This window comes from Antennarius striatus, chromosome 6, assembly GCF_040054535.1.
Source record: "Antennarius striatus isolate MH-2024 chromosome 6, ASM4005453v1, whole genome shotgun sequence".
NCBI classification, from domain to species: domain Eukaryota; kingdom Metazoa; phylum Chordata; class Actinopteri; order Lophiiformes; family Antennariidae; genus Antennarius; species Antennarius striatus.
Window position 1 is genome coordinate 13,120,983 of NC_090781.1, and position 27,818 is coordinate 13,148,800.

Sequence of the window (27,818 nt, forward strand, 5' to 3'; positions counted from 1 at the left end):
TATGAAAATCCACATTAATGTATTTAACATGAATGGTTCCAATAGTATGTTCAACAGTAATCTATTTGGAACTTTTTTCCATTTAATCCTTTATTTTGCCTCCCTGATATGGTTATGAAACAGTGTCTGGAATATTAATAGATGTTTACATATTTCCAAACACAACATCTTGGCACACACAGTGGGTTATTAACAAACTGCAATACACACACAGATGACAAACTACTGTGACTCACAGGTTCACAGCCTGAGTCGATGATAAACCTCCCCTAAGCAGGATGAAATGTCTGGTACGTCAGTTCACGGGAGCAATCATTTTCACGTAAAGATATAAACTGAAGAGCAACTCACGATTAATTTTCATTCAATAGTTTTAATTCAGTGGTTGTGTGACCTGATCATTTCTTGGTATTATACTCTAATCCAAATGTAATTTTTTTGTATCAATCAAGTTCAATCAAGTTTTATTTATAAAGCACTTAATCATGGCAACAGATATGTCAAAGTAACAGACAGAAAAACCCAACAGAAACCCCCAGAGCAAGCAGAAGCGACAGCGGCGGGGAAAAACTCGCTCGATGAGGAAGAAACTCTGGGCAGGACCCAGACTCTTTTGGGCGGCCATCTGCCTTGACCGGTTGGGCGGAAAAGAAATCAAAGGAAGATAAGAACAGGGTAAGAGAAAGAGAGACAGAGAGAGAGTGGCAGATAGGCCTGATAGAGTCAGTGTCTTTATGGTTATAGTTAGACGATTTGATGCAGGCGCTGAAGAGAGGACAGGAAAGTCAGGCTGTGGACGTGAACATATGCCATGGCAGCACGGTGATGCAGGGGGTAACGCTGTCTTTTAGTCGCCCTATCTTGCTCGGTGATTTATCATTTTTCAATAATTAGATAATACAGGCTATACTACAGCATCTGCAACTGACAGTCTCTGTGGATTACAGGGACACTACAACTAAAGCTTAAATAACTCTCTTAAGTTGAACTTTCTTCCTTTCTTTCTTCAATCCATTTCTAAGAGTGATCTTCACAGCTGCTATCTTATCTAGCTATGTGCTGAAAGAGACAGTAGTAAAACCAACATAGCCCTTGTGTCATTGTTTTGGTGTGTTACATGGTTGTATCAGTGGGTACCTAGACTCACCGGAAGGTTACGGGACTCATTACTCAATGTCATAGGCAACAACTACCCAGCATATTGAGTAAATTTAGCAAAACAGTAAAGAATCATGAGAGCGTCTAAACACGGTTTTCTTTTCCATCACACACAGACTGCTGGAAGTGGAACTGAGTGGTGGGTTGAAACATATGGCATGGAAGAAATTATCCAATTTTGGAATAAATCCACATGAATGGTTAAATCCATGAATTTAGTCTCTCTTCCTGTGTGTGTGTGTGTGTGTGTGTGTGTGTGTGTGTGTGTGTGTGTGTGTGTGTGTGTGTGTGTGTGTGTGTGTGTGTGTGTGTGTGTGTGTGTGTGTGTGTGTGTGTGTGTGTGCACACACAATGGCTTCGGGGCTGTATGTTTTGCTGTTGAGATCCCATTATACTATCCTGCATTATTTGATTAAGTGTCTCTGAGAAAACTCAGAGACTTTTTGTTCTCATGATCTGTTTCCCCTCAGAAAAACACGAAACAAAACATGAATTTGTGGTACTCTTTTTTTCCTGACAGAACATGGGAAAGAAAATATTGAAGATTTAACCATGCAGCTTTTTCAGAATGGCTTTGTATGAACAGAATTTGAGAATCAAAAGTCACATTTACACATCTTTTTTGCATGACTGAAGAATCTTCAGTTACTGGTACTTTGATAGTCTGACAGTCCTCAAATAAAATGATTTACACCAAATATATTTTGACTGTTCACATCAGGAAACGACAGTATAACTGCATTAACGTCAGCATATCTCACTGCAGGTCAGCATAGGTCAGTAAATCAGTTTTACTGTGCCTTCTTCTTGGAAATAGAAATTGACCATATAATTAATCTGACAAGATTTCGTCTGAAAAATTACTTAATAGTTATGTATTCAGTGGGTTATCTGATTGACAGATCATTGTAGCAGGCATCCCATATTGTGTGTGTGCCTCTGCATGTGTGTGTGCATGTGTACAGGCGCACACTTCCAGTAGTTGATTATGTGAAAGCTGAGGGCACTGTGGAATGTGCTGCAGCTGCTGGTACATTTAGTGCTTCAGTATGAACATTTATACAAGCATTCATAAAAGCTTCTCTTTCAGTAATTGTCTCTTGACCACATATCTGCTCTGATGTCAGTTTTAATTAACTGTATACAGTATACTGTAACTGTATATATGATTTAATCAACCCAGTTATCTCAGGAAACCATTTGTATAAAGACCTTTATGGTCTATGACCCTCAGTGAGGCATTCATCTGTCTCTGAATGTTATGGAGAAGAAGTGTTTGTGTTTTATATATATTTATATTGCTAACTTGCTAAGGTAAAGATAGCATTTGACCTTAAAAATGAATATAGATGCATTTTGCTCATAAAAAATAAAATTTTCACGAATGATGAAAGAGGAACATCATACTCATTGATGAGAAGCCAATTTATTTATGGAAGAAAGCTTTTGTAAATACATTGATATTTTTGTCTCAATAATGCCAAAACACCCAATTATCCTACCCTGTGAGAGAAAAAATATTTAGTTTACCATTTATATAATTTAGCCAGATATGCAGTGACATGATTAACTGAACAAAGACAGGCAGAGTTGGTACCATCGATGTGCTGATGATATTCAACTCTATCTGTCATTCCCACCAGGAGATCAGAGTGTCATGAGGCTGTCCTCGATCCCATCTCATAATGGATAACATTATGCCACTTTCACATTAATCTCACATAGGGTGAACGTGAACTTACGATCTCACAACATAGTTACATACTCTAGAATTATCATCAAAGTTGACAGTATGTTAGATCATATGACCTTTCAGACTTTACAGTCAGTTCCTCTGTTTAGTGTCCTTCATTAGTGGGCACTAAATTAAAAATAAAATAAAAAGACCAAACATAGCACATGAACACATAACTAATTTCACATCAGCTCATTGTTTCTCCTCTAGAATGGCAGTAGCATATGGTCCTACTATGTGACTCCAAGGTTAAGAGGTCTGAAACAATAAACCCCAGTTACTCTGCACTGTGCATGACCCCACCCTTTAAGAGACGTCTGTCAAAACAGGAGTTAGTTATTGTCCATAACGTCTTCAGAGGAAGCCCTGTTTGTGCTTGTGCTCGTCAGTCCTTGTCCTCAATGTCACACTCTTCTTTAAAGTTGGTGTTTATTTTGTTCAAGTTTAGGGTATCATGTGTCCCATCTTTTTCCTTTGCTCTGTATGGGAGGTCCTTCTGTCCTTGTAATGTTCATCTAATAAGTATGTCCTCTAAGCTACTGAGACAAATCCTTGATTATTTTTTCTGCTATCACAGCAGCACGTAAAGCAATTTCGGCTAAAGATAAAGGGACCGAGAGAAAGGTCAACATTGTCAGTATGAAACCATCACGGCATGTGAGCTAACAATTTTAAAAATCAGTATCAAGAAATATAAAATGAGTTTGAAAGGTTGATTTTTATTTATCACGAGATGTAGTAAGCCAGCTAATTTTATAACAATGACTGTCATTTCGCCCTGTCATAAATTAACGACCTATCCAGGGTATATCCAGCTGGGACAGGCTCCAGCATAAACCTGTCACCCAAATTCAAATAAGTGTCTGAAGAAGAGGCGATTACTGATTGTCTCACCTTCAAGAAAATTAATGTTTGAATGTTTGTCATTTCATACTCAAGAAAGATGGAGAAAATTGATTCGCTGTGGCGACCCCTGAAGGGAAAAGCCGAAAGGAAAAGAAGATAGCTTAGGTTTAAACGTTTTGTTTCAACGGACATGACTTTAGTCAACCATGCTGCACAAACCCTATGAAATTTTACGTTATTGTATTGATTTTGTGTGTAATTACATCCAAAATTAGCTTCACCATTAGTCTCTACACACCAGTAGAAATGTACAGTAGCCATAATCAGTCATCTTTGTTATGTAACACGTCAGATTATTTCATACATTGATAATGCAAAATGATGCTTGAAATGCACTCAAAACAACAAAAAAATAATGTCTTGAACTTGACATTTCTAAATCCTGTTTGGCCTGTACCATCTGACAGTAATCAGTCATACTATAAATCTCCTAAACATTTTTGACGTGTTTTGGTTGACCGAGAGAAGCTCTGTGACCTCTGAACCCCTCCATCCTGACCTAAAGGGTGTTGACAGGCAACAGCTATCGTGATCAATATCAACATGACCTCTCCTTGTTTACCACCACTAAACCCAGAAAAAGTCAAATCTTCCTCCCTTCAAATAAAAAATATACTTTTGGATAGTTTTGCTACGTCATCACTCTTCATTATGTTCTATTTTTTCTCACCTGTTAAATTCAGTGCTTATGTTTCCCAACTCAAATGTCTTCCAACCAATGAACTTAAGCAGAATACATTTTGAATGGGAAGACAGACTAAGACTCGCATCTTCAAAAACAAATTGTTGATTCTGCAACTCTGCTAATGTCCCCGTCTCTTGTAACTAAAGTCAAACTACTGAAATTTCTGGCATATGCAGTGGTAGAAAAAAGCCGACAAACCACTACAAAGACAAATGGAAGTGATGAACGTACAAACCTTTCCTCGACATAATAATGAAGACACCTGGATGTTGGCCTTTTGATTACTAGTCAACTATTTGATTGGTTTGTTCACACTGTGAATTTTCAAACTTGGAATTTCCAACCCTGAAACATGCATTTCACTTGTCTTAATCTTTGTAATGATGGTTTAGCCTCCGTGTTAATAATTGTTTTTCTTCTTTGCCTAGAATGCAACATAACAGAACTCATTGGAGGCAGCAACACAAATCAAGACCTATACTATACTATTTTGAAAACCTTTATTTTGTCACTGCATTCATTAAAAAAAACTCCACTGTGTACGTGGGTAAAAACTTTATTAATAAAACAGAAGGCAAAGCACAGCTCAAGCTCACTTCTACAGCACAGCAGCCAACAGTACCTTTCTGTCAATCATTAAAAGTGCCACAAGAATATTCTGACATCCATAACTGTTAAAGTTAAATATTAAATTAACACAGCCACTCTGATATACTGTATAATTCCTATATTTACTTTATAGTCCTTTTGCGACAGTAACAGCTTCTATGGGAGGGCTGCTTTGTCATGCTAGTTCCCTTACACTGCAGCCCCATCTAGTGCCTTCTCAGCACAGTTACAGTAACAGTACAATTAGAAACATTCAAGAGGGAGGGGGGCAAAATGAGAAGCTGGGAATAAGCAGACACTGCTTAACATTTTCCATCCCCAAGAGCAATCAGTACAACTAAATAAGAATCTGCACATTAACAGCTTGGACATCACACGCTGAGGGATGGAGATGACAAGGTAATGAAATTACAGTAGTTTAGATTACAGTAGGAGAATACCACCAATTTCAGGAATTCTACAACAGCCTCCCTACTCATGTCAGTTGATTTTAGAATCTTGCACCTCGACAAAATTACATTCAGTTTTGCTGTATTATAGCTTCATGAATCTGTAACACATGAATTGTAGAAAGGTTCCTGTAACTTCACATTTTAACTCAATTTCAAATAATGTATACTTTATCTCATCTGCACACCAAGCTGCTCTTTTAAAGGGATCTAAGTGCATTTGTCTTCATTTTCAGTAGCCCACTGGTTTCCACAAGAGATTCTCTGAGATAATCTCATGTTCTGATGGGCAGTGATGTTGTTCAAGCACATCCCGTGTAGAATGTGCCGTAATAACCCATTCCCCAGAATGAAGCTTCTATTTTTTCATACTAGAAATGAACAGAAATCAAAGGACACCAATAGCCAACTGAAAAACTCCTAAATTAAACAAATTCTAAATATACTTTTAACCCATAACATGCATTTAAAAATGGTCAACAAAAATTAAAGTATACACAATTTGCAATCAAGCTAAAACACGCAAAACCTTTAAATAGGTGGAATTCCCATTAAAGGGGGTTAATATTAATACAGTTGAGGCACAGTTAGTATGAAAGTTCACAGGTTCATGTGTCATCACCAGTAGCAGCTTCCAGCTGGGGTTCATGTTACAGTAGTTGATTGTGTTTTTAGGATTTTAATATATTACTACATTATTCAGTTTATTACAACCATACTCATCACATCATGTGGTGCTATGTGTGTGGGTCGGCCATGTTCTATGTGTGTTTAGGTGTTTAATTTCCAGTAGGCACAGAGGAGATACTTCAGCTGGAGGCAAGAATAAAGCGGTGAAATGGAAACAAGGGTCAGACACGATTCTGGACTGTGGGATTAGAGCTGTAGGCTAGATGGAGATTAGCAGCTTTGCCTAGGCGACCACCCACTGCAGGATGCTGGTGTCTTTCCCACCAGTGGAGATCAGGTGACTGTCATCATGAAGGAAGGCAACGTTGGTCACGTGACTGCTGTGACCGCCATAGTCATGGCTCGGAGCCTGTAAACGGGAAAGTGGCAAAAGGAGGAATTAAGAAACATAAGTAATAGAGTAGATGCAACATTCAAGTGTGTCTAAAAGAGTCAGGGCCTTGTATGCAGCATGCATTTATCTCATGGTTAACCTCAAATTTTTTGTGACTATTTACAGATGCTGAATTTTAACTATTCTTGGTAGAAATTTTTATAAATTATAGCTGTGATGGTGATCCTGCAGTGAAAGCCCTGTGAGGATTTCATTATTTCTGCTTAGCTTTAATTGGGTTCACAGTGTGAATTAACACTCAATGTTGATGCCAGCAGAGAAAAGCAGACTTGGGAAATCTAACATTTTTATGCAGAACAAAGCACATTTCGAAAACAGTTTAGGGATGAAGTTTAGAGCTTTAAAGATGCAGGTAGATGTGGAAATGAAAAAGACTCTAATGTGTAGCTGTGAGGGCATGTGACTGACCCTTGATTGAGAGCAGGGGAACAAGAACAAATTAACTTTGCCAAAGTCATCGGCTGAAGCCAGCAGGGATCCGTCATGTGACCTGCACACAGCGTTGATGTCTGTGCCGTCTGCTCCATCAGGCCAGATTCCTTTCAGAGGGAGTTACAGAGGAAGAGAGAGTTTGCGGATGGGTGAGAAAGAGGTTGAACATTAATATTCGCTTCATGTTCTGTTAAAGGCTACATCAAAGTGCTGTACAGTGTTCAGTCACCGGTCCCTCTGAACACTTCTTCACTGACTAGAATGTAAAGGAGGACAGAAGTATTGCTAAACTGTTACAAAGGCTCCATTCAAAGACATGTGAACTTTACCAAATTGGTTTGATTAAAACGACAGGATATTAAAAAAGATTCAAAATTACAATTCGGAGCAGCCAGAGTGTACATTTGCTTTGGTGTAGCTTTTGTTGATTGCTGCAAAGTTGCTCTGAGCATCTGTGCAATTAGGCTTTTAATTAACCCTTTGTTGATTTCACGTCTGTTGATTTCAAGTGGGTTCATGGGCTCTGCGTGAAAACAATACAGATAATTGAAAGTAAATATTCAACCTACCAAAGGTGTTGAAGCTCAGTGTACAAGTGAAAGTGGCCCATTCCACATTGCGCACCACATCCATGTTGGTCACATGTTTTCCACTGGGTGCCTCCCCTACAAAAACAAAAATTCATGCAAAGTAAATTCTAGTACTGATAGTAAATTTAAACGGTGAGTTATGATTGCATGCAAACAGAGGTAAGGCCTACAGAAGAGGATCTCGTAGTCTCCAGAGTTGGTGACGAGGTACTGGCTGTTGACTGACCAGTCCAGGTGGGTGACAAAGCTCGAGTGGCCCTGGGAAGAAGGAACATTTTATGTCGCATTGACATAAAGAACATGGTGGTTTCACACAGTTCATTTCGGAGAAATTGTGGCATAAAGTCAGTGTGGTATGTTTCTTGTAAAACATGATTTTGTTATTCATTTTAATAAGAAGAAAAGAAGTGATTATTTGAAGACACTCACAGTGCATTTCCCAACACGGGTGTACTTTCGCCCATTTTCCCCCACAGCGTAGATGTAAACAAAGTTGTCATGAGATGAAATAGCCAGGAAGTTGCCATCTAAAGACACACGGAGTTCTCAGTTACACACAGTTACAATTAGTTGTCTCACTCCATCTACCGTGTGTTCCCCTGAACACGGTGATGTATAGAAAGGGGTTTTACCTGGAGAGTACCTGACATTGGAAATGATCTCGTTGCCATCTGTGTGCATAGAAACAAGATCCCGGGTGTCGGTGTCCAGCACCAACCACCTGCCACAGACACACAGATGTCCAAAATAAAGGAAACAAATACAGCCTTGTTCACATGGTCTCCGCTGGGTTTTGAAATCAGCAAATGTTCTAAATGATAGCTTAAACTGTTTTATCTTTACTTTTCTCTTCTCATCAACAATTAATGAATGGAATCATTCGACCATATGACCCGAAACCCAAATTATTTCCGATCAGAAGTATTATTAAAATGGCAACAGATTTGTCATCAAAATATTACAAAAACTATCATCACAGTAGTTGCCATGGTTACATAAATAGGAACAATACTATTGCATTGTATATTTTTCATATTTGCTCGGACTTGCAACAACTCAGTGTAAATGTTTCTATATGTATGACTTCAAAGTTAACCATTACCTCATTATTTGGTTTTAATTTTATACTGAGCAACAAACTAGGTGAGGGGCTGTGTATTTATAGAACAGTGACAAAGCACAATGTAAAATTGAGATTGGTCTACAGCAGACCAGACTGACTGCATATGATCACGATTTGTATCGTAGATGTACGGCCTGTCTGGAATGTTGCGTTAGCATTAAGTTTCTGAGGCTGACCTTCCTGTCATTGTTCCCACAGCCACAACACCCCCACTGGGATGAAAACCAGCAGAGCGCCCAGGATCCTGGAGCACATGAGGGAGCAAAGAACAAGATAAATTTGTTTAGTTTATGACCCCTATGACTGATAAAGAATAAAAGCATGTATTAAATGTGAACACATTGTATTTTATAATGTTTTTAATCAGGGAACTGAGCTTCAGCATTTGTCAAAAATATCTGAAAGACAAACAACAGCCTGTTCGAAAGCATCATGTCCGTGAAAGAGTTTGATATGGTAAAACAAGTTCAGACTGCAGGAAAGGTGACTTTCAAGTCACAGCAACTTCAGCAAGTCTGACAGCACTCTGCATTAAAATGCTCCACGTCCAGTAACTAGTAGATACCTCACACCCGCTGCATGTCGAGTTTCAGCAGCTCCTGTCTGGCTGTCAATTCAAGTTCCCAAGAGTGAGAACACAAGTCTTTCTTTCTTATCCCACTTAGGTGCAGAGTAAAGAACAACTGCATCGGGAAACAGTGGCTTTTTACGTGATCTGGACTCTTATTTTTTCAAACAACTGATTGGTTGCTACCTGCATATGTTTTTAATAGTGTGTGCAAATTACATGTACATCTGCTGTATTTTAGAAGCAAAAGAATAAAACAATCAATTCAATCTTTTAAATCTTGATGTTAAAGGCATGTTATGATGTGATTTTAAAGACCAGTCACCTCGATAGTCTTGCTCCAGAGCGGCTGATGGGAGTTGGTGTCCCAGAGGTGGACCAGTCTGTCCTGGGAGCAGGTGACAAACTGCTCCATGGAGGGATGGATGTCTAGACCCCACAGTTCATCGGTGTGACCCTGAAACACAGGCCAAGTTTAACAAACACAGGTTTAACAAGGCAGTCTGAGACTGCAACATTCCGTGACACCCCTGAATTCAACATTTTACCCTGACCTACACATTTTTGTGGCTCCGGCTTCCTGAAAATGTTGCTTTTTGTTTTGTGATAATTTCTCATCAGGTTTCAGAGATGTGTACATCTCATTTTCATCCCCTTTGCCGCCCGAGTAATGTGTTTTTTCTTTCATCTTTCTATCTGCAACGGTTGTGAAGATATTTGGTGGACTAACGGACAAACACACAAACACTGACAATTACAATACATCACCGCTTCACGGGATGTAAATATTCTTTACAACCTTCATTAAAATTACAATCTGCTCTCCTCAAACCAGTGCCAGGTGTTGATTGTGTGTACCTGTACGATAGGAACCAGCGTATCAGGGAAGGCGGCTCTGATGATGGCGTTCTTGGTGGTTCCTATGAAGAGCTGTCCAGGCTTACCTTCAGCCAGAGCCCTTACAGGACCCAACATCTCACCCACCTGGACACGGACACAGAACACGCACTGAAAGAAAGCTCACATGTTCCCGTTTAGGCCTCTGATAAATTGTGATGATGTAGCTCCTAGAACATGACATTTCATCCCTCAAAAAAAATGTCAGCATATAGCTGATTTTTTGCCTAACAAGCTCTGCTTAAAGGCCCAAGCTGTGGCCACTTTTTACCACATAATCTAACATTCTAATAATATAAAGATCTTTAAATAAATTAATAATTCGTTCTTTTTTGTTTCAAATTCAAAACAACGTGTTTATTGCTCCATTCATTTTTATTCATGTCTATTTATATACTTCAGCTGGGACACTGACTGAACTGATGCACAATGGAAATCTCGATTCTCTCACCTCCATCTCAGCCTGTTTTCTGTAGTCATGACCCCACAGCACCACCTTGCGGTCTTTTCCTCCTCCAGACACCATGGTACCATCCTTCAGGACACAGATAGAGAATATCCCACCTTCATGCGCCCCAGACACCTGCTGGCTGATGCGGTTACCACCTGTCAAGCAGAATGCATGGAAAGTCAAAGCACAGGACCTGCCTCGACTGGATCATTTTATATTTCTAGCTGTTCAATGAGAAACGAAGAGAAATGAAAATTAAAACTAGATTAACATTACATTATGACATTCTATTCATCTTGGAGTACGTAAAGTTTGAGGAATAGATTTGACCTTTGGCCCAGACGTAGATGTTTCCACTGGAGTCTCCTGTGATGGCATCTCCATTCTCAGCAAAAGCCACACACAGCACATACTTTGGCTTCTCGTGTTTCTGGAGAAGAAACAAAATGCAGAACTCCTAAAAAGTCCATATTTGTTTGGTTGTACTTAATCAAGGGTGTTTGCATCACTGTATGTTAATGAGGATACGGTGAGGGAGGGTAGCAGTTGCTATCATACTGTACCTCAAACAAGCCCTGTTTCTTGGTCAGTGTGTTGCCCTCCATGGACCAGAAGTTGATGTGAGATTTTCCACAGGTGACAATCAGGTTAGCATCCATGGGATGAAACACAGCAGCCAGTACGGAGTCATTGGAGCACTGCAGAAGCAGGGGATGCATCTTTAACATGTTTCACTACCAGACACAGAGCTCAGAGTTTTTGTTGATACAAGTAATGCAGAACAAATGTAAGTTAGTAGAGAATGTGATATAGTTGTATAAATGGAATCCGGTTCAGAAGGTTCACAACACCTTGACTTCAGCCAGTTGCTTCTCCTTCTGCCAGTTCCAGACAGACAGGATGTGATCGTTGGCATCGTCCACAGCGCAGAGGAAGCTGCCACCGTTCTGACAGAAAAGAAACGAGTCAGTCCTTCTTCAAGCAAAAATAACATGTGATTATTACCATGTTAAATTTCACGCATCATCAAACCCTCATTAAAATCAAGAAGTGAAGCCGCTCACCGACTTGGAGAAAGCTACACAGGTGACTGCTCTGTCAAAGGCTCCCATTCCAATCACATGGAGAGTGTTGAGGCTCACAGAGTCCCAAACACGAACATGGGGAGCCAACGGCTGAGGACAGATGAAATTAGACAAGAAATCAGGTGTTAGGCAAATTGTTTCATATGAAGTAATGTCATCAAAGGATTTGTTAATAAAATACAGAATCAACAGTAATATCCTGGAATTTTCAAAAATAGTGGTTTTATAAAGATTTTGTTTGTTAAAGGTTTTATAAAGTTTCAAAAAGATTTTGTAATATTTCCAGGCCAAAAAAAAACAAAAACTTGTTATAATTTAAAGCGCTAGGGCTTCATCTTGTGACTCATTACATTGATGAAATATTTATTGTTTGGATAATTTCTCAATTAAGTGCTTTCAAAACACAGAATTCCTAAAACAGTCAAGTGTAGCACGTGAAATTATATGTAAGATTTTAATGACAATTAATAAGGCCCTATTCGTAGTCATATTAAATATAATCTAAACATCAAGCTGATATTTTTTAACTTACCGTTTCAAGGTTTTGCTCACAATTACTTGTTGACACAGCATGACAGTTTGTGGGATATTACATGTGAGGTTTTGATAGTACCTTTCCATCTTTAGAATTTCCAGCCACTTGGCCAGTTGCTATGGTAACCATGTCTGGATGGACACTCAGGCTGAGAACAGAAAATAAATGATTATTAAATGATCACATCTTATGACTTTTACGTTAAGTAAAGGAGCGTCCCACTGCAGACTCAAACAGATGGTTGACATTCAAACACAATCACCATTTACTGCCGTTTCCATGACAGTCTCTCACTTTAATAAACACAGAAAATACAGCATAATAGTGCCCTGATGAAAATCAGCTCCATGCAAAACATTAACAGACAAATGTTGAGACTCTTTACTTTGACTAATCTATGATGACATTTTTTTTTCCACAAAACCTTCACTGTCTTGAATATAAATCGAATGTGAACTCAAGTCATTAACGCATCACAATATGATGAGTAGAAATCATGTGACGCCGTGGGAGAGCAGAACATGATCGTTTCCCGGTAGAGATGAGTAGCTTTCCCAAGATGCCTCAGGGATATTCTGTCTGTTTACATCTGAGTGGCTCCAGTCACAGTTCGCATTCTGAATGTCAACAAGCACTCATTAAGTAAACCAAAACTTACATAAATGATAAACACTTTCAGCCATGAATATCATACGGGATTCAGACTCTGAGCAGCCTGAAGATTTGGTTCACTTTGTTCTTGTGTAGCTTTCAGACTACAAGAACTAAACCCTAACCCTACAATAAGAGAGTTTTTTTTGTTTTAAAATACTAGCTATTATTACTGTATGTTTTGTATGTTGCATCCTGTTTTTATCTACATGTACACACTTTCAACACTGTCTTCTTACCATTTGACATCATCGTTGTGGCCCAGGTAGTGTCTCTGCTGCTGTTCCTCAGTGTTGTACAGCACCACCACAGAGGCATTAAAGTAGACAATCTCTCCTGTGGGCAGCAGGTAGAGATTGGAACGACAATCTCGCCCACGGTAGCCATACCTGGTTAAGGTTTAAATTAAGGAAAGAGACAGATGAGGCTGGACATTTAGTTCTTTACCAAAGTGACTAGCCTATAACCTGATCCCTAACCCGGTGATTCTCAAAGACAGGGCCACGCCCCCAAGGGGGCAGTGATGGGGTGAGGCTTGTGACCGCGGGGAACCATTTGCTTTTTCATTGACGCACAAGAATAAAGTGTAATTGCACATCAACTACAGTAGATGGCAGTGGTGCTTTCATGTCTACATGTAAAGTACCATTAACTGTATTTAATAGAGTGTGAGCAGGGAGTGATTTATTCCTCTGCTATGGTATAGAGTTTATTCACCTGTTCTTAACTCTAAACCCCTAACAAACCCCCTAACCCTATCCCTAAACCCTAATTCTATACCCCAACCCTTTACCCCTATCTGTAACCCTAAATCCTATCCCAAAACCTTATCCTAACTCTAGCCCAATTCTAAACTTTAACCCTACAATAAAAAGCTGAAGATGGTAATCAAATATATTCCCAGAACATAAAGATAAGACCACTCCAGCCGATCATACATGTAAATGTGGGTATCTTTTTTTTTTTTAATTCCTGCAGCACCTTTCTCACTCCCTCTCACTCCCTCTAAAAGCAAGCTGTTCATTTTCCCTTTCCCAGTCTGAAGGATACACCCACTGCAGCTTGAGCTTGCGGTCTGGTAGCGCCACCTTCTGGTCGAGGCTGTAGCTCTCCCTCTGCTGATCGGGGATGTACATGGTGACTGGACGGCCACGGAGGAACATTCTCACGTATCCGTCCTCTGTACGGAAACAGAGAGGGACGAAAAACAGCAAAGTGGGGAAAATATAAAAAAAATAAAGTAAAAAATACAAACATAAAAACACCCCATAGAGATCTTTATTCAACCTGGTGATGCTTCTAGAATTATTTCTTTTCTATGAGGAACATCCACCAGGAATACATCTAGGACTGTTAAACTAAAGGCTCATCCATAAAATTAAAGACCAACAATAATTAAAAGTGAGACTTCCTTCAACATGTGTTCTTAGTCAATACTTCGATGCAGAAATCTAAAGCTCTTACCTGCATTGAAGGTGCATTCTTTGGATTTGCTGAAACATAATAAAGAAAAAGGAAGAAGATGGTTATGTCTGCCCTAAAGAAAAATCATTTACTTTGCAATTCTCGTAAATAACAGATTATTATTCAGGCTTTAAAAAAATAAGGTAATTAATTTCAGCATATCTCAATTTTCCAAATTTGTTTTCTACAGGTGTGATGTGGAAACACCTCAGCAGCCACCACAGGTGCGCTCTGTATAGTACGTGATGATTTAAACACACTAACAAGACAAATGAGAGACATTTGCCAATGTTAACAGACAGGTTCTCTTTGAGTTTGACAAATAAATATAATAGAAAGTACTAAGTTTATGAAGTGACTGAGTTGACATATTGAAAAAATATCTTTGAACAAGTCATGGACAAATAGTAAGCAGAGATCTGCAGAAAGGTTTCATGACATCCACTGAGTCGGCCACTTTGTCACAATCAATAAATAGACCTGTCAATCAAAAACTGCAGCTTCCTCATCAGTTGAGCTGTTCCTGAATCCGCTGTCCGTCAACCAGTCAGAACTGCTCACTGAGCAGTTAACTCATCTGACAAGATACTCATCCAAAGTGGAAGCACTACCTCAGCTGATAAGTGGCTATCACCATGACAACAGCAGAAAAAGGTTTGATAAGATAAGGGAAAGTGATGGTTCCCGTCATCAAGCAGAGCTGCACACAGTTTGAATACAGTTACTCCTCAAGATATGAACACCCGCCATACGATCAATCGTAGATACGAACAACAGGGCGCCTCCATATCCGATGACTGTAGTTCCCCTAAGGCCTTATGAACAATTCAGCTCATGAACAGACTCTCAGAACCAATGGTGTTCGTAGGTTGTGGACTACATGTAATGTGTTTTAGGACGTGATTCTCAGGTCCTAAAAGACTAAGACAAGCAAACACTACATGAGAAGTTGTGGAGCTTCCACTTATGATAAACTGACATAACCTAACAATATATGGCAACACTAGGATATGAAGCGCTGGCTCTACAAATGAGTCTCTCTTTATTGTACTGTCTAGCTATTGTTCACCTTGCAATCCTCGGGTCTGCTGGAGCTTATGTCAGCTGGCTTTGAGTGAAAGAAGGGGTACACCCCTGATGAGATGCCAGATCATCGCAGAACCACAGAAAAGACTTAGAAGTTCACAGTCACACCTACAGATAACTTGTTGTGACCAATTCCCCTAAGCTGCATATTTCTCTGTTATGGCATTGTGACGATACAGCGCTACCCAGGGTGCCACCTTGTATTGTTCATGTGCATAGAAAATTTTTTTTTTAAATGATTTAAATGATTCAAATAAGAATTTTCAGGGGGTTTTTCAGTGATAGTTTTTCTTTCAAAGTAGATTTGCTACAATGCATTTTACCAAATTAATATGCAACACAGTGACAGGGGCAAACAATTATTAGTCATTATAAAGGATCGGAGTCTGCAAGTGTGAACCGACCACAAAGCATTTGAACCTGATTAAACGAACACAGGTGACTGATCTGAGGACTGACGGAACTGTTGTGTCTCTCGACAGCTGGAGGGATCCAGGCTGGGAACAAGCTCTTCAGAATAACCACATCAAGTTGTTTGTCTGTATGTCTGTGTAGATTGCCAACAAGATGAGGCGTGGGCCAACACTAGCCAATGAGAGAACAGGGTTGATTCAGAGCCAGTAATTAGTGCAGGGCATGCTGGGTAACTGGCAGCCCTACAAAGTAAATAACTCAGGATCTAAGACCTGTACGGCTGCAGTCCCTGTCACAAAGTTTCCAGGGAGAGGGAATGCAGAAGCAGAACATTCATTAGCATTCAGAAGTGAGTGTATTGTTACAGTTTTCAGGCTGCCTAAACTCAACACAACGGTTTCTTGTTAGAGCATGAGGGAACTAATGAGCATCAGAAACTTCCTCTGTGAATGTGGCTGCTCGATTCAAATTTCTGAAATTTAGGATCCCACATCATTTTTTACCCTCAGGGACAAACGTTTCTTCACTCAATGTGGTCTGGAGAGGTTCCACAGACGTTTGCTTTAACCACAATAATGGGCAAGGACAGCTTGACAAGTGAAAAGAACAGCTTTCAGACACGTAATGTGCTCTGCTTCGCTAAAGACGTTAAAGATGAAGCACTCTTGTGGCGCCGATGAGTTTGGGATATGCTTCAACATATCAAAAGAGAAACAACGAGTTCAGCAAGGTTGTCTGAGTTTAGAACATGTTTTCAGAAAACAAACACAAACATTTCCCGTGCATTCACTGACATACAATTAAGCTTTATTGCGTGCAGCTTTTTGTCTGCCATTAGCGAAACATTTTCTCCAAAAACAGACACTACAAGATGAATATTTGTTACTGAACTTCTTAAGAGGAAGCCTGGAGAAACTGCATTGATGGATGGTTTTAAAATCCCACAGTCCATTATGACTGAACCACTGCAGTGGCTCGGTTAATGGACACAGACTCGTCTTCACTGGACTCCTAAGAAACTTACACTAGGAAACCGGAAATATTACATCACACTAATCTGAAGTTATCGTGGTGAAGAGTGTGTGCGTGTGTGTGTGTGTGTGTGTGTGTGTGTGTGTGTGTGTGTGTGTGTGTGTGTGTGTGTGTGTGTGTGTGTGTGTGTGTGTGTGAGACAAAGGGATGATGAGAACAAGAGATGGGATGTGTGTTTTTCTTCCTTGTTTATTCAATAAGAATTTCTCAGATTTCCATGTGACCAACAAACAGTTGCTTTTTTGGGGTCACAATTATATTAGGATCCATTTAGATAGAATGTGGCAGGAACCTCATGAGAATAACGTCACTATCTGTTCCATCCATTTCCATTTGATTATGAGGATTATTATACTAATTGATATTTTCAAAATCTAACAGAAAAACTTAAGGAAAATGTGGATTTAGTGGCACAGGACGATTCCCGGCAGTCAGCAACATGGTCAACACAGTCAATACGTTGCCTGTGAAACAGGAGGTCGAATCAATGTTGTCAGCGTTTTTGCATGCTGAGCAGAATCAGTGATGTAGCATCAACCCCTCCTGCGTCTTGCTGCAAAGCTGCAGGGTGTTGACCAGACATGTTGTTTGAAGTGTTCTGGGGATCTGCAGAAGGTTTTGCCTCTGGATGAATGAATTAACAACTTTATTTTCATTTTCACGTGAGGAAAATTAAAATATTAATAAATTTGAAAATTTGCCCCACCCATGTATGTATGCATATACAGTCAAACCCCATTAGGAGGCTGATCAGTTCACTGACAAAAATGTTAAGGAGTGTCTTTTGTGTGTTATTGTACTTTTATATTATAACTTGGCAGAAATGAATGAAAATGTGTTTGTCTCTTTGTCATTAGAGGGTCCAAAAAAGAACTTGAAAAGGCCAAGTGGGGTTATTGAACTTGCCAGAAGAAATAATTTTAATGTCTTTGAAAAGATGAATAGTCTGCTTGTCATTTGTCTTCTGTTGGTTTAAATAGCAAAAAACAAAATAACATGCCTATTAATTCATTGTTTGAACATAATTTACTTGTCAGTAAACTGATGTAACTTAGTTGTTCCTTCACCTGATCTTCCTTTTGCCATCAGAGACACAGTTAACTCATATGACCGGCTCTAATTTCTTTTGCATTCATGTTACTATGCTTCAGCCCCACCCCACAGCCAACCCTGTCCCTGCAGACCGGGAAACCTGGTGCATCAAACATGTTGTGTAACAACAGTGTTTGCCATATAAACCACAAAAACAGCTTCCCCATACAATCTATTTAAATAACAGCAAAAAAACCGACAGACCTGACATTAATGTAAAAGAACATTTCAGTTTTTTTCTGAATTAAATCCAGTTGACTTTTATAATACTATTTGTTTTGCTTTTACCATCTCTTCATCCAAACACTCAAAGCAAACCCAAAATACATAAAGTACGCCCACTTTAGTTTTACGCTCAAAATTTGTAACAGGATAAAACATCCTCCACAAGCATTGATAATACATCCTCTCTGCCCTCTTGCTCCTGATCAATCATTATCGGTCCAGTGAAATGCAGATATTTACCTGGGAGATCGCTTCATGGCTCCGTTAGTGTAACAGTCAACAATGTAGGGATCAGACTAGTTCCTGTCCTGTTCAACAGCCACAGCAACACACCCACTTCCTCCTTCGCTCAGCAAACTTTGAGCTCTGCCTGAGGAGGTGTCATCATCCAATCAGAAAGCATTTCCTGAGTGCTCAGACCCACCCCCTCTGCCCAGTAACCACACGTCTCCCTCTACCTACATGTACTGGAAACGTGATCCATCAGCAGAGAGGGTGGGAGAGAGACAGTGAGACAGTGACACACACAGAGAGAGAGAGAGAGAGAGAGAGCGAGAGACAGAGAGAGAGAGACACAGACAGAGAGAGAGAGAGAGTGAGAGAGAGAGAGAGAGAGAGAGAGAGAGAGAGAGACAGACAGAGAGAGAGAGAGAGAGAGACACAGACAGAGAGAGAGAGACAGAGTGAGAGAGAGAGAGAGAGAGAGAGAGTGAAGAGGACAAGAGAGGAAGAAAAGGAGCAGAGAGAAGTTGAGCAGAAAAGAGACAAATGAAATGTGACTGCTGACATAAATGGAGAAAAGAAAGGAGAGGAAGTTTAATTGTTGATGAGACAAAAGAAGAAAACAAGCAAAGAAAAGGGGATGAATAAAATTCAGATTTTTTTTACTCATCCTTTTTTTAAAAATAGATTTTAATGTATGAGTGCAAACAAAGACAGACAGACAAATGAATGAAAATAAAAACTTGAAAAAAACAGCAGTGTGTCTGATCAAACACAAACTTCACCATCTACCAGCCTCACAGCTGGTAACGACAAAACGTATCTCCCACTGACATCTGAGGTTCACTGGCAAACAGGAAATGCTGACGGTAGAAAAACTACCGAAGTAATGTGTAACATCAGATGACATTAATGATGTTGTACAAAATGAAATTTATAGATTTTAAATCGCTAAATGGGTGACAAAGGGGTGCAGAGGGTAGCACTGTTGCCTCACAGCAAGAAGGTACTGGGTTTGATTCCTCTCTATGTAAAGTTTGTATGTACTCCCCCATGTCTGGGTTCCTCCGGCTTCCTCACACCTCCAAAAATGTATAATTTAGATGAATGAGTGTTTGCTTGTCTGTGTGTGACCCCACAACATGCTGGTGATGTGTCTGGGGTGTACCCCGCCTCTCACGTAAGTGTGAGGATGTTCACAGTTCACACTGGTCAAGGCTGCTACCTTTTGCCTCCTGAGGAGCTACTGGAGGAGGTGGTCCGACTCCTGCTCTCCACTCCCATCTCTTTCCTCAACAGGGTGAGACGCTCCGTCGACATGCTTTTCCTGAAGGATGGAACAGAAACAAAGACAGAGGTGCAAAACTCATCAGAGGTCTTCTTAACTATCATCACAACAACCTCTGTTTTCTTTGCTTTGACTCTCACATTTCCTCTGAGAGAAAACTTGAAAGCAAAAGTATTAAAACATTTAAAGAAGTGTGATCCCTCTCTTTGTTCTTTAATGTTTCATATACCTCTTAATGGACTGCAGCACCTCCTTCTTAGGAGAATAAGGAGAGGAAAGGAGGCGTTTCTGTTGAACATAGCCATTACTCAGTGGTCTGGAGGGAAGAGCCTGCAGGAGCTGACGCACTGAAAGGAGACAAACACCATTAACTTCAGCAGAGAAGGAACTGACAGACGTCAGCCTCTTCATCAGGACTTGTGTCTTACAGTCCATTAATTCCTCACCTTTGGTAGGAGGTGTTATGGCTGTGGTGGCTAGAGATCTCCTCCCAGAGGCTTGGACTCCTCCTGACTGCGTAGCCAGGCTCTGCTCTTCGCAGTAGCACAGCCGTCTCAGGGCGTCAGCCAGAGCAGATTTCAGCAGCTGGATTTCGTCCTCCTGCAGCTGCAGCTTCTGCTCCAGATGGGAAACCCGGTCCTCCATGTCCATGTTGCTGCTCGCCGACACCGTGTCATCTGGATCATAGTGATAATAATAGCATATATGCTTAATATATACAGAACTTAAGCAGTCAGTAAAATGTACGGCCAGATTTAAAAATATTCAAAAGAAAAATTTAAGTGAAATAAATTCATAATTGGGATATTTATACACACACACACACACACACACACGTTAAATTAAGTTCTATAAAAGTTGTGAAAAGTACAATCAAAATAACTTAACAAAATCATTTGTTCAAATATTTTAAAAGACAATTAATAAAATGATAACAGTAGCAACACAGCCAAAAGGAACAGACGCATATTGAAAAAAAAAAACAACTTTATGAAATTGTTCTAAATATGAAGTCCTGTCAGTTGAGGGTTGTGGTTTCTCTACCACTGCTCATTGCCATGGTGATTTGATCGATGTTTCACCTCCCTTGCTGCTCTACAACAGTGAACATAAATGCTTAACTAGACAACTTGATCCGCTATCAAAATGAGTCTGACTGCATGAACCTGAAGGGGTCTGATCCTTGATTCTCTCTAAATATTAAAGCTGCTGGATGCCAGCATGTAAAAAACATGAAGCCAGCTTTTAAAATAATATTTAACAGTTTGAATGAGCTGCCATTAATTTCATCGGTTTCAAATCCCTGTAGCTTCTGTTTTAATTTATCCTCTGCCTTCATCCCTTTCTTCTTGAACTCTTTCCAGGATAATCGTCGACCATCATTCCCCAGAGTGACATCGCCAGAGCCCGACTAGATTATCAAAGGCCAACTGCCCACAGCAGATTATTAATCTGTGGTACACATTCACAGATTACAACCTGGCGCAGCCAAAACCATGTGTCTGTTTGACCAGAACCTCTCCGATCTTCACGCGTCCTACATTCCACCCTATGTCTCTCTTCTGCAAGGAGTCAGCTGTGCAACAACGAAGTCTTGATCATTATAGTCACCCATTTAAATAATACATCAACTGGGAAAGACTCCAGTAACAGTTGGAATATTTAAGCCTCAATATGTTATTAAATTACATTGTTTGTAAAACCGTGCTGAAATTTTCAAAATAAATTTTATCATAAATGTAATTCCTGTACATTTTGGTTTCAGAATACCTGCTGACTCTCCATGACAGAGTAGATCTCAGAATAATGTACAAACTAATCCTGTTTGGAGACGGAGGTCTCTCCTTGGACACAATTACTCAAATATAATATGTTCAATTCTTCCTGTTTTGAAATCAGAGTTCTTTACTAAACAAGCCCAACATGTGTCGTGGATCCAATCAGATTAGGTAGACACTTTAAAGAATAATTTCATCTCCACAGGAAGGACGCACTGGATACTTGCTATTATTTATGCCAAACACCAAATTTAAAACTCATGCATGTGTGACTCAGTGGTGTGAGCACCAACAACTGGATCTATGACAGAACGCCATACTACAAAAATGGCTTTCCCAGCTCACACTGCTTCAGTCGATACAATTGATCCCAGGAGTGGTGCAAGCTGAGCTGTAGCACACAAGAGCTCTGTTACTGCATCACATCTTATAGTCAAATGAGACGGGAAGGACCCGCATGGATGCAAGCTTCAGATTTCCATACAGAAGTTCAGGATAGATTTGCATGGCAGGTGTGCCAGGTGGTCCAGAAGTCTTCCTCACTATCCCCTCATTACATTTCTCCAACTTCTGATAAGATACCAGTTATGGAAGGATTAGACTGGTTCATCAAAATAATGATATCCTTTTTGAATATCATAACAGAGCCTGCTGTGTCCTGCACCGCCATCGATACATCTCCAACCACAGACTTCACAGAGAAAAAAAGATTTAAATGATCATCTGCTTTTTTCAGATTGCAATCTTTTCAACGCTGCACCGGTTCCCACAGATCCCATTTCAGATGAAAGAGTGGGTGTCCTTTTAATAAAAGGTGTTATGCCTGTGATGTCATTACTCATCATTATTATGGTCTACATGCAGCTTCCGTGTCAACTCTCCTTACATAAATTAACACTGGGATCATGCTAATTAATTACAAAGAGCTTATTTCTATTACACCATCAGTCTCAAACAAGAATCATATAAAAATATTTCATCTCACAAAATTTACACAAATCTTTTAGCATCCTGAGTGTATTTGGTGTCACACAGATGATGGAGAGACACATGATAAATAAAATGGAACCTTTTGTTTACTTTATAAAACAAATCTTTCATATAAGAAAACAGGTGAAGTAAATAATAAAGGCTTCAGCAGCCGAAGGAAGAGAGGGCAGATTGTAGGTGGGAGGAGAGAGAGAAAGGAAAAGAGGGGGACACAGAGAGAGAGATGAATGAATGTTTAACTAAATGCTGCTATAATCTCATTTTAACTGCTGTGGTCATTAGATGGACTGAAACAGAATTGATGGAACTGATGATGAGAACAGGAGAACGGGGATGATTGTGTAGCTGCTCGAAAATTATCTGGAGTGACCAAGAAAACTAGGCTTGTTACAACTTGATGAGTTGATTTATCTTGTATTCAGAAGGCAGACAGATTGAGATAATGACTCAGTTTATCATGAAAAAATGGTTCAACTAGAAAAATAAATCGACCCTTCCTCCAGGGGGGTTTATGGTCTCTGTCTTGAGAAGGCCGTGCACCAACACAAAACCCAGAAAAAACCTAAATTCTGGACATGTTAGCATCATCACATTTAGCATCATCTTATTCTTTACATTAAAACACAGGTAAACTGTGATCTGCTGTTCTGAGGTTAATACTTAAAAATTGAAATACATAATGTTAAATAATATATAAATAAATAGTGAAATATTGGTATGCTCCTGTTAGGTCACAGTTAGCACCATTCATCAACTTCCTTCTTGACTCTGACTCCAGGAAGTCATAAGGGTTGAATGAAATTTATCACCTTGAATAAATAGAGGCAGGTATTTATTAGGGTTGATCATTAGATTGTAGGAAACATTGTGCATATTGTATGCAAACATTCCTCAATTCAGCACATTATATAAAATCTGGTTGTTTTTTGGACATTTTATTCAGGAAATGGATCATATTATATCTTCAACTAAACTTGTTTTTTGTTACACTGAAGAGGAAGTCAAGAAAGGAAAAACAAATAAGTGAAGAAAGAAATTAAGGAAAACCCATCAAAGGAGAGGGAGCGAGGAGTAGAATTCACTGTCGTCTCCTGTGCTGTCAGGACACCTGTTTAAAACACTGCAGAGACAGACATGTTCCTGTTTGCCCTTGAATCACCAACACTCAAACACACACACACACACACACACACACACACACACACACACACACACACACAATTAAGCAGGTACACCTCAGATGTATTCCATTACACTCCCATAATGAACTATTCAGCAGGCGAGACAAACACACACACATACGCACATACACACACACACACACACACTTGACTTCCCTCTTTGCCAACAGACATTACTTAAAAACCAGCTGATGTGAAGCCGACGCAGGCGATGACTAGGAGTCAGAAGAGGAAGGAGAGAGGGAGCGGAGGAGGAGGTCACTGGTGGGACTGGAGAGAGGGGAATAAATGGAAGAGAGAGAGAGATGGAAAGAAGCAGGATGGGCTGTATGTGACGAGAGAGAGGTGATCGGATAAAGGATGGGGGGGTCAGGGCAGGGCGGTGAGAGAAATGATGGCTGCTGAAATATTCATGGTGCAGTGAAGGGATGAAGGCAGGGCCGTCTCGCCTACCTGCCATCGAGCCACGCCGCCTGTCTTTCCTCTCCTGTCAATCAACCGCTGTGTCAGTCCACAGAGCACACAGTCAGGACCAACACTTGTCCCGCTCTTCCTCCCCGTCCCGCTCTTCCTCCCCTCCCCGTCTGCAACCACAGCTCAATCACCCCCTCTCTCTCTCATACACACATTCACAAACTCATCTCCCATTCCATCCTACTGGACATCTCCCTCCTCCACCTCTGTTTCCTCCTCCCTCCCTCACTTCCTGAACCAATCCCTCTTCCTCCTATTAACCCCTCCCACCTTTTCCCCTACAGTCAACTTCCTTTTCATCCCACCTCCTCCTCCTGTCTTCTTAGCTTTCAGACATTCACAAAAGGGGCGGAGCCTGGCTCAAGGCCACACACACACACACACACACACACACACACACACACACACACACACACACTGCACCAGCCTCAGCATCTTGACAACCAGGCAGTACCAAGAAGAGATGCTGCAGAGCTGAACTCCAGGATCAATAACAGAAACAAACAATAATCACGCTTTTTGTGTATGACTAAGAATGAGGCTGGTGCTTTTCAATTATATTTGGTCAATAAACCCGATAACATAATTATAATATTCTAACAAAGCTGAAAAAAGCTGTATGCCATCCACAGACTGCTGAAAACACATAAATGAGCCACACTGCTGCATTGGGTGACAGTTTCTTTCACTTTCACATAATCAGTGCAGTAAAACCCACAAAATGTTCATCTTCTTGCTGCCACTGAGAATGACAAAGCATTTAGAACTGCATTAGTCCACTAATAAAATTACTTCCTTAAAATCCACCATTAAATTAAATCTGACAGGCTCCGGCAAAAACCCTTTGGAAGATTCCATTTGAAGATATTCCTCAGCTCTTTCTTAAAATAAATGAAATTATATTATAAAGCCTTAGTTAAAGATTTTATTTTGGGATTTTGAGATGTTTTTTGTGAAATTATAAAATAGTTAAAGATTTTATAACTTCACAAAAAACATCCCAAAAGAGATCAACACTGTTGGTTTATGATATTTTTATTTATATTCAATGCATAAACAAGAACAACTGACCAATCACAGGTCTGAACAGCAGTACAATGTGATGAGTGTGACAAATCCTGTGAATGTAACATGGCACACACTGCCGAGCCATTGGTCAAGTTACCTGCAGCTTGAAGAACGTACTCTACTCTGCAGCACTAGCATATACCCAGAATAAATCTATATCGTTTTACTCTGTAAAAGTATTTATTAAGTTCTAATTGTGTAAAACTGCAATGAAGGCTTTCAAAGAACACAATGGCCCATTTGCCATATCCAATTCTCTTTGCCAAAGCTTAATTCTACATGTGAGCACTAGTATTGCTGATGACTAAATTAAATCTGAGTGAAACATGAAACTGCTCAGTGAAAGCTGGGAACCAGCAGCTGAACACATCCAGTCTCCTCTACACAGAGGGGGTTCACTGTTTGCTGAGTTACCTCCTCCTGCCACTAAGAGGCGCTGGTGATTGAGTCTGCATCATCCAGGGAGCAGAAACAACAACAGATGAAATGACTTTTCAGCTGCTGCTCTGTGCCAATCGAAGCGGCCTACACTTAGTATAGTCAGATGTGTTATCATGGCAGAAAGTGTCTTTATCTGCGGATGAGGACCAGGTGGCTGAGGAGACGATCTGATGAATTCACTAAAGAGCATCTCTGGTTACCGACAGAGGAAGAACACAGATCAGCAGACAAAAGAATGAGACAGAAAGAAGTCAGCTGGGCCGTTCTCACTTGGCAGATGCTGCTCAGTAGAGCTCAACAGCATGTTTTCATCCTCCAGTCGGACTTGTTTCATCTACCTGCATCTCACAGCTGAGTGAAACACCACATCAAATTTTCATCCCCTTTTTAAACATTTGCTGAAGACCCTACATACATTGCATCACTGACACATTTCAGCTTGATGTCACACAGCAAAGAAAAGTGCTCATATGGATTGGGGAAAAGCTGTTCCTGGTGAGAAGTTGGATCCCAGCTCCAAAGGGCTTGACCGTTGACCAGTGGGTGGGTGAGGAAAGAAAAATGTGCGTAGAAGTCCCATCTTGGTGTGGTCTACTACAAGTTTAATTTAAACCAGGGATACTGCCACATTGGAACAAACTACCATATAAAGATGAAGCAGCTGATCTCAGGACCAGCTGTTACCAAGCAGCCTCTTCCAGCTTCTCAAATTATCCCATCACTTTTTTTTTTACCTGACCTGAAGCTCAATGAGAGAGCATGAGCTTTGTCTCGCAGTTCACCTGGAATCTTCATCTGTGGGACCACGGTGTGTCCAAAAGTCTTGATTGGCACATGGATAACAACCATCACAGCCCTGACCCCTTGATAACAAACCCCCTTGATAACTAATGCCACAGACCCCTTTGGCCCCTGGCGGTCGCTGCACCTGCTACTCAATCTGGCTGTCCCTGGCGTTCAGTGGATGGCGTGTCAATCTACAAAGAGTCGTCTTGAAATACAACACACATTTAACTGGCCTCTCGACGCCTACGTCTGAAGAAACACGGCTGTTGCTTTGCTTGGATAAACCATGGCACGACGTTGTTCAGCAGAAGCAGATGCATTTTAATCATCAGCCACAATCTTCTAATCAGAGAACTAACAGCAGCAGATTATCTACATTACGTTTATGTATCAGCATGTGATGCATAAACACAAGGCTTGAAAACATCATGTACTTTAAACCAGACCCTGATCATTAAGAAGTTGAAGGGTCTGTGCTGTAAACATGGCAATGTCCACAACTTGTTGGTGGACTTTTAGAGCTGGACTGAGGGTTCAGGCAGGATCAGTACACAACTTTCTTCTTTACGGATAAACAAACACAATTTGTTTTACAGCCGCCATATAAACGATTTAAATTAGACTACATCAAAATGACATTCAAACATGGGGTTACTTTTTTTTTTTTTTTTTTTAATTAATCAAAACCGTGCATATTCAGAAAATAAAGAAATAAACATCAATAAAATAGTACTTGCAAAAACAAAGTAGGACTACATCATTATCTGAGACGACAAATTTTATATTATTCACATGTGATGCATCCAATCAGGCAAATTTAGCCGTCACAGACAACATTGACGAAACCATATTCTCTACATATCCTACCGCGTTGACGTCATTGTCAACACATTTTGGACTGTCGTGTAATTTATCAAAAGCTTTTTTTTTTTTTTTCCAAATTCCAGTGCTAATTCCTTGTTTATCTCTGCTGTGTCTGGTGAAATAACGAGCGGAGCGGCTCACCGTTGTTGCAGTACTGTAGCAGCAGGTTGGTGCTGTCATACAGGCTCCCGCACGAAGCTACTCTTTCCGACATCCTGCCTTCTTTTCCTATTTCTTTCCCGCTCTCCCTCCTCCTTGTCCTTCTGTCAACCCTCTCTGTCTTCTCTTCACGCCGTCACCCGTTCCTGTCTCCCCCACTCATAGACAGACACTCATCTATACCTGCCTCAGTCGCCCTTCTTACTCTCCCGCTCCTGCCTCACCGCTATAGTCAAGTTTACGCCCCACCGGACAAACCGTGTTTCCGCTTATAACTTTCAAAATAAAACACTAAT

At 40.3% G+C, this 27,818-nt stretch overlaps 1 protein-coding gene across 1 annotated transcript; it reads right to left on the reverse strand.

Annotated features, from left to right (window-relative positions):
- Window positions 1-5,024: 5,024 nt before the first annotated feature.
- eml2 (EMAP like 2) lies at window positions 5,025-27,699 on the reverse strand. The gene is given in 23 exon segments (XM_068317493.1): window positions 5,025-6,581; window positions 7,035-7,165; window positions 7,628-7,723; window positions 7,819-7,906; window positions 8,078-8,175; window positions 8,281-8,369; window positions 8,948-9,015; window positions 9,665-9,796; window positions 10,198-10,323; window positions 10,688-10,842; window positions 11,018-11,117; window positions 11,251-11,385; window positions 11,539-11,634; window positions 11,752-11,862; window positions 12,386-12,455; window positions 13,198-13,347; window positions 14,009-14,138; window positions 14,423-14,451; window positions 19,719-19,820; window positions 20,011-20,128; window positions 20,228-20,458; window positions 27,505-27,594; window positions 27,597-27,699. Coding segments are annotated over 23 exon segments (2,574 nt in total). The 3' UTR covers window positions 5,025-6,455.
- Between the last annotated feature and the right edge of the window lie 119 nt (window positions 27,700-27,818).